This window comes from Argiope bruennichi, chromosome 5, assembly GCF_947563725.1.
Source record: "Argiope bruennichi chromosome 5, qqArgBrue1.1, whole genome shotgun sequence".
Taxonomy (NCBI): Eukaryota; Metazoa; Arthropoda; class Arachnida; order Araneae; family Araneidae; genus Argiope; species Argiope bruennichi.
In genome coordinates this window covers 303487-317637 of record NC_079155.1, presented here as the reverse complement: position 1 = coordinate 317637, position 14151 = coordinate 303487, and the positions used below count along the sequence as shown (strand labels likewise).

General features: G+C 37.5%; 3 protein-coding genes across 3 annotated transcripts; all 3 read left to right on the top strand.

The window, feature by feature from the left end:
- The first annotated feature begins 10721 nt into the window (after positions 1-10721).
- On the top strand, positions 10722-11629 carry LOC129968982 (uncharacterized). The gene is made up of 2 exons (XM_056083370.1): positions 10722-11171; positions 11270-11629. Exons 1-2 carry the CDS (start codon positions 10722-10724, stop codon positions 11627-11629), a joined length of 810 nt encoding a protein of 269 aa, XP_055939345.1.
- A 177-nt stretch (positions 11630-11806) lies between these two features.
- On the top strand, positions 11807-12313 carry LOC129968978 (uncharacterized). The gene has a single exon (XM_056083363.1). The coding sequence runs from the start codon at positions 11807-11809 to the stop codon at positions 12311-12313; it is 507 nt and encodes a 168-aa protein (XP_055939338.1).
- A 491-nt stretch (positions 12314-12804) lies between these two features.
- LOC129968977 (uncharacterized) lies at positions 12805-13827 on the top strand. Its single transcript, XM_056083362.1, has one exon. It carries the CDS (start codon positions 12805-12807, stop codon positions 13825-13827), a length of 1023 nt encoding a protein of 340 aa, XP_055939337.1.
- The last annotated feature ends 324 nt before the right edge of the window (positions 13828-14151 follow it).

Below are 14151 nucleotides of genomic sequence, written 5' to 3'. Positions count from 1 at the left end.
AATCAATCTATTTATTTAAACCATAAAAGATTTTTAATATTGATATGGTTACTATAAGATGTTGTTAAGTTAGCTAATTACGTAATAGCTTAAGACAGAAGCACCCTTAAGTAGGGACTGAATAAATTGACCGACTTGGTATTACATGCATCTCACAACTTTTTACGATAGAACTGAGTTGCGAGATTTGGTTTTTTTTACAAGTTATGTTTTTGATGGTATCTCATTTCTTTTTGTAGATAGTCATTTTTGTATGGATGGAGTACGTCAATATTTCGACTTAACATGACTTTTACTCCTATTTTTATAATTATGTTCTCTTCCAGGCCTGCAGTCATAGAAGCATCGTCTTCATATTTTCTTATGCATTCACGAGTTCTTTTTGTTAGGTATCTGGGGCAATCTATGCTATCTACAGCTGTAAGTTTTATTTCTGGATGCTGTCGGATGCCAAGCCAATGATCCCAGAGCTTAGTGACAAACGTGGCGACCATTTGGCGACTTGGCAACGAATTTGCCGACAAAATGGATAATGCTCGAAACTTCGAGAAATTTATCAATCCGTCCATTATTATACGAATTTTTTAGTTTTTCCTTGATTTATACACTAAACACTAATTGTATTCTAAATTTGAAACTTCTATGTCTGCTAGAAGTGCCTTAGAGTTTTGATGATCGGTCAGTCAGTCAGTCAGTCAGTGACAAAATTCACAAACTTTGACTAGTTATAATTCTTACACTACTGGTTCAAATTTAATGAAATTTGAAACATACCGTATTTATATAATGCCTGCTTGGATTTTGAAAATTCAGGCTTCTAGTTTTATTCACAACGAAGTTATAGGGGGCCAAAAATGGCCTGAACTGCTTCGTGAAAAGGATGTTACGGCGTGCCGCTTGTTTTTGCTCGACTTGGCGGACCCCCAGATAACACAATGGTGCAATGCCAATATTTTTACCATTTCGGCCTCAAAAACTACTGGTATCCACTTTTGTCGAAAAAGAAATCTACACCTTGATCCTGAAATAAAACTAAATGAAGTAATTATACCATTCAAAAATGAAGTTAAATTTCTAGGCATTACCTTTGATAAGAAGCTTACTTTTCTCCCCCAAGTAAAAATATTGCGTAAAAAATGTGAAAAAGCATTAAACATAATAAAAGTTTTGTCAACTACAGCTTGGGGAGCAAATCGACCATCCATGCTTAAAATATACAAAGCTCTCATTCTATCCAAGCTTGATTATGGTTATGTTATTTACGAGTCATCCAGAAAAACAGTTTTACAGAAATTAAACCCTGTTCACCATAATTCTCTCAGACTGTGATCAGGAACCTTTAGAACCTCTCCAGTTCAGAGCCTATATGTTGATTGCTTTGTGACTTCTCTTGAATTTAGGCGAGAAATGCTATCTCTGCACTATTATTTTAGAACTAAATGAAATGCGCATCATACTTTTCATAATTTTAAACTCCGCCCATTCTTAACTCGAAAACAAGAAGCACGAAAATTTTTTATACCTGTATATTTTACTAGAATTCATAACATTCTCAAGGACCTAAATCTACTTCACCTGCATGCACACCCCAACTGCACAATATTTTCCCTCCATGGACAATTCCCAATATACAATACTTAAATCCAATTGGTTTGCCAAATCTGACACTGCAGATTCTATTTATAGACAAATTTTTTATGAACATAGGCATCACTATAATGATTACATTGCAATATACACAGATTGATCAAAAACATCTGATGGTGTCTCATTTGCTGTGGTTTTCCAAAACGCAGTGTTTTCATTCAAAATCAATCCTTCATGTTCAGTCTTCACAGCGGTGATAACTGTTGTTCTATTTGGCCTAGAAAAAATATCCGACAGTCTACAAGATAAATATATAATTTACAACGATCTTTATTATGTTCTTCACTGGGTTTTTTTTTAAAAATGCTTCAAAAAAATCTTCTTTAGTAGGGACACTATTTGTAAGAGAGTTTATAATACCTTGATCTCTTTTCTCAGCAAGTCTTCTTGCACGTTTCGCAGATTTCGATTCTTTTAATTTTACCAATTCAGTAGATTTTTGCTCCAGTTTTTTATCCTCTCGAGTTTTTCAGAATTTCGTTTTAGTGGAGAACCCTCTTTTGAAGAAGGCGTATTGGAAATTGGAACTTTATCTGATACATTATTGATATTTGATAAAGCCGTTGTAGAAGATGCAAGAATATTCAATTGTAATTCGCTAATATCAACTGTAGAAGAATTAACAGTTGGGAGAAATTATTTGTGCAATATCTTGGTTGGTAGGATTCTGGGACATGGTAGAAGCAGAGAAAGTTTCTCCCGTGATTTTTTTTATCTCAAGCAGTGCCAGCCAGTCGCTTTACTTTATTGTAATTGTTTCATTATCTACTGAAGGATGTGTTGTTGCAAATTCTGTAGAAGTGGAACATCTTTGATTATTTCTTAATTTTTGCTCAGAAATTGTTTGCGAGGGATTTAAAGCTGCTGAATAGGAGAGACCTGGTTGGGGGGGGGGGATTATCGTTTACTATTTTCCGCGCTTATGGAAATGAAATGTTTTGGGTAATTTTAAACGTTTGTATCTCTTTCTCTTGTTTGTAACATGGGCAGGATTTTGAATAAGCTGGATGTTCTGCGGAACAGTTGCAACATTTTGGTATGGTAGATGAGCAGGCATTACTTTCAAGGTCTGGAAGAAAGCAGAAAGTGCATATTTGTTTAGAAGATTTATAGGCTATAAATTGTGTGACCAAATTTTTGACATTTAAAACATCGAAGTGGATTTGGTATGAAATGTTTAACAGGGCAATTAATGTAAACAATTTTGACAGATTTCGGCAACACAGGAGTATGAAATGTCAGTATTATGTTTTTTGTTTGGAAATTTTGACTATTTCTCTTTATTGATATTCTACGAACTGATATGACCTTTTGTGCTTTGAGAGCATGAAGGATATTTTCTTCAGTATCCCTGTTAAATTCACTTTGTGAAATAACACATCTTGAATGGTTTAATGTCCGATTTGGACTAACAGTAACTTCAGTATTTGCAATTTTCTCAAGTTTTGAAATATTTTCAGATCGTTTTGAATTTGTAATTTCAACAAGTAGGTTTCTAACGTTTAATTTCTTGATCGATTTCACTTCTTCAATCATTGAAAGAATAGTTTTGTGTATTAAAATAGGAGATAAATTATTCAAAGTATTTTTTTCAGCACTAATTACAAAAAATTTAGTATAAACATTACTATAGTGTGAATTAAAAGTTGCCATGCGACATTAGAAAAGATTCGGGCCCGACGGCATTGCCCACTACGTGGCCCAACATGGGAAGGCAGTTACCGGCTCTGGAAAATCCCAACCTCGATACTTGCCATAATGCTAGCCGGAATCTATATGCTGGGAGCCACCCCCGGGAACAGTGGCCACCCTTAAAGACAAGCCCAAGGTGTGACCCCTTCGCTTGATCCCCTTGAACAGCCCAGTCATAAGTCTAGGATACCGACCGATTGATACACCGGGGACCGATATATACCACCCGTCTAATGGATCGCCACGCACGGCCAACACGTGGGGTTTTTGGTTGTCTGTGAGAAACAGGAAAAAAAACAGAGCGGTGACAGCTTCTCATGGAGAGCTCCCTCCTTGCCGTCGAGGGACGGAAGAAATAAGCAGACAGCAGGATGCGTAGATGAGAATAAACATAAAGGGAGTAAAGATCCCTCGGGGTTGGGACAACCCGTTCTCACCTATAATAGGTGAGCCCCTGAGGGGAGATCTGCGATGAAGATCAAATCTGTGCGTATTCGCTAAATGCGTTTCAGACATAGAATTTGCAGCTTCGGCTCTGACCAACAGTAGAAGGTCCAGTTGATCCTTGCATGGAGTGTCGTTTACGAAACTTCCAATATGAAGTTCTCGAGAAAGGCGTGGCTCATATCTATGAAGCTAAAAGAATAGAATAGGGATTTTTCTATGGGATTCTATTGCCAGTAAAGCATTAGGCAGTAATAAGTCCCATTTCTCTGGATTTTTGTCGATGATTTTTTTCAAGGTGGACACAATTATTCCATTCGCACGTTCAACTATGCTATTAGCCTGTGATGAATATTGCGGTGTCATTGATTGTGTGATTCTATATTTTCTCAAAACCCGCTGAGTGTGGCGTCTAGTAAACACAGTTCCTCTATCTGATGTATACAGACTTGGCGGCCCATATCGAAGTATAATGCTGTTATAGAGAGCATCGGTCACTGTATACGCAGCGAGCGATGCAGATGACGTTGCAATCACGTAGCGTGTCGCATGGTTAATGTGGACAAACATGTTAGTGTTCCCAGCTTTGGTTTGGGGCAAGCGTATGACGTGATCAGCGGGCACAATTCCCCGTGGTGTAGTTGGAATCGGCAATTGTTGCAAATAAGCCATAAACATTTGCAGTACGGCGGTTAACAATTTGACACTTGTGACAACTTCGAATGTATGTTTTAGTCTTTTCTCATCTTCGGCCACCAATAGCATTGCTGTAAAGTATTTTTTTTTTTTTGGCATCCATATTTCCGACATCATCGTGGCAAGCAAACAAAGTTTGTTCACGCATTGCTTTTGGAATCATTACTAAACATTTTGATCCATTGTTCTGTAATCGTACAAGAGTATTGCTATCGATGTTGTAATTACGTATGATTGACAATGTCTTTTTATTAGGTTTTTCCTCTTTGAGCAAACAAAAAATATACTGGCAGAAGTCATTTCTCATTTGCTTTGTGCAAATTTCTCATTCATAGCTTGCAGTAACTGTTAAACAAACAGGTGGGGTTGGAAAACGGGAAAGATGATCAGCGATAACATTTTGCCTACAGGGTCGATGCACAGTTGTAAAATGAAATTGAGTCAAGTCTACCAAATATCGGGCAAGCTTGCGATTGATTGGTAATTTCGTTACGATATATGCGGTTGTATAGTTATCTGTGATAAGTTCGAACTTGTGACCAAGAAGATAAAGGCGAAAGTTTTCAGTGAGTGCTCAGTGCACGGCAGTACATTCCAATTCATTGCTGGTAGCGTGTTTCAGTATCCTTTAAAGTTCGTGATGCATATTCTATGACACGACGTTTTCCGCTCTGATCCTGAGATAAAATTACACCTAGTCCAGAATACGATGCGTCAGTTTCTACGAAAGTTGGCAAACCTTGTTTGAAATAAGCAAGAAGGGGGAGCGGAAGTAATTTTAGTTTTCAAGGTCTCAAAGGCACGCTGTTGATCTTTTGTTAAAACAAAGGCAGCATTGCTGGTCTTCTTTTCTAATCCATTGAGGGAGAGTTTGTAAGTGGTTTCGAGATAACAGCAAAATTGCGAATATGCTTTCTGAATTGATTGGCTAATCCAAGAAAACTACTTACTTCTTGAATTGATTTAAGAGTCGAATAACGTTCAACTGATGCTGTACGCTCTGGCTCAGGACGTTCACAGTCTTGAGAGCCAATTCGACCAAAAGGAGAAATTTCTGATATTGCATGTTCCTTCGCAGAAAGTTTTTAAGTTTTAAGGATTGGTTGTTTTTAAAGGGAAAGGGAATTTGATGTTGCTTCTGTCAAAACAACATCGTCCAGGGGCGGTAATGAAAGTTTCTTAGAAGTGAGACAGTTTATGCTAGGTTTTGCTTCATGGATACATTCGTACGAGAGAAGCGAGGATGGTGTAGAGATGCATAATGATCCATTTGGGTGGTAAGCCTGGACTTATTGCTACCAATCAAACCCTAAAATTAGAGGAAATGGCAGTTGGGCACAAATTCCAACCTTAGGCATCATATGTTCAATAGTACCTATATTAATGTTCAAAGAAATCCAACCGATTGGCTTTATTTCGTGGTTGACAACTTGAAACTGTCCGTCAGTCCATGGGTGAATAACGACATCAGACGGCACATAGACTGATGTGCCGTCTGATGTCGTTATAGGATTGTTGAATAACAGTGATATCAACACAGGGATTACAGAGGACTTGGATTTCGGTATCATTATTAATAATGACAGGTATTAATGCACGCTTATTCATATGAGTTTTAATACAATTTATAGAATTGCTATTTCTCTTATTTATGGTCGCAGATCTTGCATTTCTCGTGTTGCGATTGGTGCTGCGGTGGGAGTCAGAAAAATTTGAACTATTGGCAACACATGGTGTATTCTTATGATAAGAAGTTGAGCTGTTAGTAGACGAAAGCGGAATAATCGTTTGGTTGTCTTGAATTTGTCGTTATGTACTTCTTGGTGAGACTATAGGTGATCCTCGTTCAGATGGCGGTAAACTGTACATAAATGAAGCATGGCCTTTGTCTCCACATCGCCAACATGTAATATTTCGAGCGTCGTCAGTTGCTGGATTGTATTTACGACGTTGCTCATCACGTGCATTACGAGATCTTGATTGAGATTTCAAAAATTGGTATGGCTTTTTCTCTTGTTTTGTACTTCGAATTGCATCAAATGATGTTGTTCTGTCAATCAATTCTTCAACTTTGATAGAATTCTGAGTAGCTAAGGCAATCTGTCACTTTTCTTCTGTAATGTCACCAATGATCATAGAAATACGATCAGGTTGTGGAATGGTAAAAGGAGCTTTTTCCAGAAGAGCATCTTTTGGATAAATATAATCAACTAACGTCTCGCTGTGTTTCAATTTTCGTTCACGTTGGTGAGCTAAAAATTCTTGCATTGTGATGCGTCTTCTAAACCTCGATGCTAGAGCAGTTTTTCACGCAGTCCAGTCGTTGTAATTTTTTCCTGTTGCTAATTGCCAATTTTTTGCTGATCCAGAAAGGCAAGAAATAGTATTTGTTGATTTCAGTTCGTCCGACCAGTTTGCTAATATTGAAATTCTGTCAACCTCTTAAGGCCATTCGAGAGCACTGTCAATTGCATTTCCTCGAAATATTTGAATCGAATTCGCCGCATCATTGGTGGACGTGATTTGAATAACATTTGACGTGTTTATCTAATAATAGTTTTCGCGTCTCCAACAGCGTAGCGAGAATTTCAGAAATATTTGGATCAATTTGAGAAGGAGGGAGTGAGGGATAAGGACGATTACTTAATAGTTCTACTTGTTTACTTAGCGTTTCAATTTCATTCAACAATTCTGTTTTATCAGAAATTGTTCCATCGAAATTTTCATTCACATTTTGCGATTGCATACGAAGAATATTTAATTCATCTGAAGTTCCATTTTCATTTCTTTTAGTATTATCCTCAATAATGCGCGAAATTAAAACATTTTTATTTCCGGTGGTTAAAAGTTTTCTGAAACGTAAATCCATTTTCAAGTGAACGACCACTAAATGACTCAGCGATTGCGCATCGGAAGAATTCAAAACAATTTCGTTTGTTGACATTTTTTTTTTTTTTTTTTGGCGAGAAAGAAAAATCACAACTGTTCTTGGCGAGGTGCGTGGTTTGGCGACGTTTTTAGCGAAAGATAAATGGAATAGTATTTTTGTCAACGGAATGTTAATTTTTATAAATTCTACGAAAAATAATGAAGTTTTCTTCAAAATAAAATTACCTGGGAAGGTATAGGTGCACGAAGATGATACTTTCTATTTTTTGTAATCAAATCCATTAGAATCTCACGCAACTTCAACGAAGTTATGTTGTCGTTTCTTTTCTTTGTAGCTAGCAAATTTTGAAGCTTCTGTGGAACATTTATAGCTTCTTTTTGAGAAAAAACCCGGCTGCGCCATATAAGAGATGGTAATTTTCTATGAGGATTATCTTAAAAATGAAAAGGCACTGTTTACAAAAATAAACATTCAATTAATATGAAAGGACGAGAGTACTTCTTATGCGATATTAAATAAAAGTAGCAAACTAATAATAACAAACTGCTGTTGCCACAAAATATCTATGAATACAGAAATAATAACATTAAATATAAATGTGAATCTTACATATATTTGGCTACACATGTCCGTAATTTATATTAGTAAAAAATCCTAAATCGTTTGATTCGTTGAGATGGGCCAATTTCAAGTTCTCTATGTTGCCCGGATTTTGCACCACGTGACGTTTTTCTACAGACACCCGAGAAATTAATTTATGTTGCAGAGGTTTGCAGCGTTGAATAACTAAATGCATCAGCTATTGTGATTGTGCGAATTCATGAAAACATTTAAAGGCCAATCGAAATCAAAACTATTCTATGATCAATGAAAGATGCTTATGTTGAATTGTATTTAAAATCTGTTGAATGGTTAGATAAAATTTAGGAAATCTCTTTTCTCCGTCTTTTATTCTGCACTATTTATGACAAACCTTTATCAGTTGAACAATTTATAGCCACCCTTTATATAGCGTTCTTCAAAAAAGCTTTTAAAAAATAATCATACTACAGTTGTTGCCACTTATTTTATATTTCGCACTTCCTGTTATCTTTTCTAATTATGTAACTTGTTATTTAGCTAGCGATACTGGCAACGGAAGAGGAATTAGTGTAGAATTTCATCCATGTTTACGTTTTTGATATAGTTCCTGTACATAATGTAAAATAAATAGTTTATAGATAAAAGATCGTCTTCAGTCACAACAAATTGGCGTCCGCGACAGGACAGAATTCTGCTTTCGAAGAATTCAGAATTATAAAATGTACAGGTACGAATAATTTAAATTACTACTTATGAGTTACGATATGAAGTTTACGAAAGTGATTTAAGTTTCAGAAAGTATATTCACTTTATTTTCTTCTTTATAAATAGACATTAAGAATTTATTACGAATCATTTCGAATCATCAAGAAACTGTTTTAAGTTTTCATGTGAATATGGATGCTTTGAAAACAAAACGAAAGTCGTTAAGAACTTCGTTTACGGCTACGGCGAACAAGTTGAAGGAATGTTTGGCGAAGAAAGAAGACGCCAAGGATGGCGATAAGCTGCGCGCATTGAACTCTCAGTTACAAGATAAATTCTTACGTTTAGATGAGATTCAGAATAAAATTTCGTCGTTACGTTTAGAAAATACTGACACTGCTGCCGAATACGAAACTGATTTTCAGGCGGCAGAGGACTGTAGAGATAATTTTCTTGAGCTTAAATCCAAGATAGAAACGCTATTAAATAAAGATTCTGGATCTTTTTTGGAAAATTCTTCCGAGCTTGATGTGGTAAAATTAAACTCACCTAAATTTGAATTAAAGATGTTTTCTGGTGATCCTAAGGAATTTTTGACATTTTGGAGTATATTTTCAAAAATTCATAACTCAGAGGAACTGACTGCTATAGACAAATTCCAATATTTATACCAATCTATGGTGCCTGATTCCAGAGCTGCTAGATTAATTTCCAGTTTCCCAATAACAACTGAAAATTATCCAAAAGCCGTCGAACAGCTGAAATTAAGATTTGGCCTGGAAGATATCTTAGTGCAAATATATGTCCGCGATCTCCTTTCACTGGTTCTGAAAAATGCTAAGACTGGAAAGAATGCCCCTGATTTAGCCACCCTCTACGATGTGCTGGAAACAATATTAAGAGCATTGGAAAGCTTAGGGCGCACAAAAGAAAAATTTGCTGACTTTCTAGAGCCATTGGTGGAGTCATGTTTGCCAGAAAATGTTCTGCGAGCGTGGGAAAGGAGTAGAATTTTAGAAAGTACTGATGATCCTACAAGTCAGAGATCCCTGGAAAACCTTATGTGCTTTGTACGCCATGAAGTCGAATCAGAAGAAATGATACGTTTAGCTCGTGAAGGATTCGGTAAAGATAGGGGAAGTTGTGCTATACGAAAAGATTGTCAGAAATCGGTCCATAAAGATGAACCCACTGCGGCTACGTTAATTTCAAGTACATCTGGTGCAAAACTTAATTGTATTTTCTGTGACCGCCCTTATCTAAGTCAAGACTGTCAAAAGTTATCTGATATGAGTTATGAGGACAGAAAATCGCAAGTTATAAGAAAAAGATGCTGTCTCGTTTGCCTTAAGGTTGGACATTTAGCAAAAAGGTGTCATAGTAGTGTAAGATGCTTAATTTGCAAACGGAGACATTATCCATTACTTTGCCAAGATTTACGCAAGGAAAAGGAAAGTAATTTTTCGTCTAAGGACAGAACAGCCGATAATGAGCTGAGATCTACAGAAACACTGCTAACAAATCTTTCCTCTGAACATGAAATATATCTCAAAACTATTATGATCAGACTATGAAATAGAGACAAGGAAGCCTGTATTCGAGCATTGTTGGACGATGGATCCCAGCGGTCCTATATTGAAAAGAATTTAGCTGCAGAACTATTCCTTTCTCTATCTGGAAGAGAGATATTTTCTCAAGGAGTGTTTGGCGGAGGAATTTCTCCTGCTTCTGAGCATAAGAGATACATGGTAAACGTAGAAAACTTAAATCGCAAATATTCAACTCCATTGTCTCTTCTCGAGCAACAAAAGATATGTTCAATCCTGCCTAGAATACATGACAGAAAATTGCTTCCTGAGCTTGCTTCCAGAGGAATAAAACTTACAGATGTTGAAAGAGATTCACCACCTATACGAGTTCTTCTGGGAGCTGATATACTTGGAAGCATTTTGACTGGCAGAATAGAAGTATTATCTTCAGGAGTATCTGCAGTTGAGACATTGCTGGGTTGGACAATTTTAGGACTGGGGAAGTTGTTAACCTAGTCACATTAAGCTTACAAAATATGAACGGGCCTAAAATGTGGGACTTGGAAGTTTTGGGCATTACAGATCCCGTAGAGAAGATAAATGAAAGCCTTCTTGAAAAAGAAACTTTGACCCATTTTAAGGAAACAATTAGGATCTATGAAGATCAAAGATATGAAGTGGCTTTACCATGGTTAGCTGGACATCCTGCTCTATATGATAAATATGACGCAGCAGAATCCAGACTTCGTACAGCAACTAAGCGTTTGATAAACGAAAATTACTTTGAAGCCTACAATAAAGTATTTAAACAGTGGGAGGCAGAAGGTATTATAGAAGCTGTCCCAATAGATCAGCTTGCCAAGGAAGTCCATCACCTACCTCACAGACCCGTCATTAAGCCATCAAGCAATACCACAAAGGTTCGACCAGTTTTCGACGCTTCGTTCAAGAAACCGGGATTTTCCTCCTTGAATGAATGCTTAAGTGTGGGCCCAAGTCTTATACATAAAATACTGCCTTTACTATTAAGATTCCATTCTGGTGCCATAGTTTAATTGCAGATGTGAAACAGGCATTTCTACAGATACGTTTGAGAACTGAGGATAGAGATGTCCTAAGAGTTTTATGGCGGGAGAACACTGGATGCTCGGAAATAAGAATTTTGCATCATTGTCGAGTAGTCTTCGGCGTTTCCTCCAGCCCTTTTCTGCTGAATGCCACTATAAGTTACCATCTAGAACGAGAAAAATTCCAGACAGAGAGCCTCAGGAAGACAATTGGTTATTTAAAAGAAGGATTCTATGTGCACAATTTAGTTACGAGGGTTAATGACGCTACAGAACTGGAACAACTGAAATCGCAATCCATAGAAATAATGAAAGAAGGCGCATTTGAATTGCGCTGTTGGGCTTCTAATGACTCTAAGGAAGATCAAGATAAGTAAATGGTACTTGGCCTGAGTTGGGATGTAGTCAGCGACGAACTTTCTTGAATTTACCAGCAATATATAGATTGCACCCAAGAAAAGCCAGTTACAAAAAGGGTACTGCTATCTGTGATCAATAGTGTATACGATCCGATTGGCTTTACGGCTCCAGCTTTATTGTTACCAAAATTGCTTATGCAAGAAGCTTGGAGAGGAAAAATAGGCTTGGACGAGGTGTTGCCTGTAGAACTTGAACATAAATATAGACTTTGGGAGAAAACCATGCATTTCATGTCTAAATGTTCAATATCTCGAAGATTGTTTGCTGAAAATTACGATGATTTCACTCTGCACATTTTCACAGATGCTTCTGCCTGCGCTTACGCTACATGTGCCTTCCTACGATGTGAATTCAAAGGACAAGTGATGGTCAAACTCATAGCAGCAAACGCTCGACTTGCTCCAATGAAAAAATCCACAATCCCACGACTTGAACTGTTGGGAGCAGCTCTAGGCGCTCGATTAGCAGAAACTGTGGATTCTATCCTACAAACTGCTTCTAAAACCTACTTTTGGTGCGATTCAATGGTGGTTTTAAGCTGTATTAAGAAAAAGGAGCCATGGAACACATTCGTTGGAAATCGAGTGAAGGAAATCAGTGATTTGATCAATATAGATGACTGGAGAAGTCAACCCTGCTGATCTAGCTACCCGATGCTGTGATTGGTCGGACCTCCTGCAAAGCAAATGGTGGGAGGGTCCTGGCTGGCTGTATAACGATGAAGAATCTTGACCATGTTCTGAGGTATCAGAGACTCCGGATGAAATATTTCTAGAGCGGCGTAAGACAGTTGTGACAAATTTAGCCACAGGAAACGAAGTTAGATTTGGAGATAGATTCCTGTACTTTTCGAGCTATAAGAAAATTCTCCGAATGACTGCTTATGTTCTCAGATTCTGCAACAATATTAAGAGAAACTCTCCTAAATTAATTAATTCACTTTCATGTGAAGAGATTCAAAAGGCAGAGGAGACTCTAATAAAAATCGATACATTTTTTCGAGGAAAATGACATCCTGAAAGTTCAAACAAGACTGATTCCCAGTCAAGATCCAGAGGACTTTACACATCCTACAGTTTTAGCAGACCATCCTCTTCTAGAAAGACTGGTTTTGCATACTCATAGATCCTTAATGCACGCTGGAGTGTTAACGACCTTAGCACAATTAAGAGAAAAATTCTGGATTCCCAAGCGTTGGAGAGTTGTAAAGGCAATTTTACGACAATGTATAAAATACAAAAGGCTGACAGCTGGCAAAGTTAACCCAGATCCAGCTCCTTTACCTCCTGACAGAATACACAGAGTTGCAGCCTTTCAAATAACTGGCGCAGATCTGGCTGGTCCTCTTTCCTTACGTGGTGGGTGCAAAGCGTGGATAGCTCTATTCACGCGCGCAGTATATCGAGCAGTCCATCTAGAACTGGTTTCATCTCTCTCCACCGAATCGTTTATGCAAGCTTTGAGAAGATTCTGGGCAAGAAGAGGAAGAGGTTCTACGCTATATACTGATAATGGTACGAACTTCGTAGGGGCAGCAAATGCTTTGAAATCTTTGGACTGGGATTTTATTCAAGCCGAATGTTCTTTAATGAAAATAAAATGGTTGCTTAGCCCTCCTTCCACCCCATGGTACGGTGGATTTTGGGAAAGGATATTTCGCACCATTAAAGAACTCCTCCGAAAGTGTTTGGACAAAGCATGCGTAACATATGAAGAGATGTTGACTTTACTCTCCGATTGTGAGGCTACAATAAATGAGCGACCATTGACATATTTCTCAGACGATCTGAAGGAGCTTAAACCTCTTACGCCTGCTCATTTCATCCAAGATATTAAAGAAAGAGAAACATTTGATTTGGATCTGATTGATTCTCAGCATATATTGAAACGAGTGCGTTATCTTCACACCTTACGATCAAATTTACGCAAACGTTTCTACAAAGAATACCTTGGAGAGTTAGTAAGAAGTCAGAAAGTAGCTTCAAGAAGAAAGATGATTTCTCCGGGAGAAATCATCATAGTTGAATCAAAGAACCCAAATCGAATGAATTGGCCTTTGGCTCAAGTGATCGAATTGCTTCCAGGCAAGGACGGCGTGGAGCGTGTGGCTAAATTACGACTAGCCAGTGGTGAGATCATACGACCGCTTCAATGAATTTATCCTTTGGAGCTCAGCGCTAGCGACCATCTCATGGAGGACCACCAAGGAACTGATATAGCTGCACAAAAACCAAGCCCTACTGCAGTTGATGTTCTCGAGGAAGTAAAGAAATGTCGATGTGGCCGTCCATTAATTCCTGTTAAAAGACTGAATTTGTGAACTGTTAATAATTTTTATTTTTGTAATGTCATATATAAGATTTTGAGTTTGTAATGAAAGTGTGTAATAATTTGTTTATGTTTTGTATTGCTTTAAAGTGTTTGTCGGCAATACAAAAGGTGGGAAAATGTTGCCACTCATTTTATATTTCGCACTTCC

Excerpts from the sequence above, each read along its gene's own strand:
- LOC129968982 (XM_056083370.1), top strand. The coding sequence starts at position 10,722 with ATGAACGGGCCTAAAATGTGGGACTTGGAAGTTTTGGGCATTACAGAT. Across the intron at positions 11,172-11,269 it reads CCTTGAATGAATGCTTAAGT|ATACGTTTGAGAACTGAGGA; the intron begins GTGGGCCCAAGT and ends GCATTTCTACAG.
- LOC129968978 (XM_056083363.1), top strand. The coding sequence starts at position 11,807 with ATGCAAGAAGCTTGGAGAGGAAAAATAGGCTTGGACGAGGTGTTGCCT.
- LOC129968977 (XM_056083362.1), top strand. The coding sequence starts at position 12,805 with ATGCACGCTGGAGTGTTAACGACCTTAGCACAATTAAGAGAAAAATTC.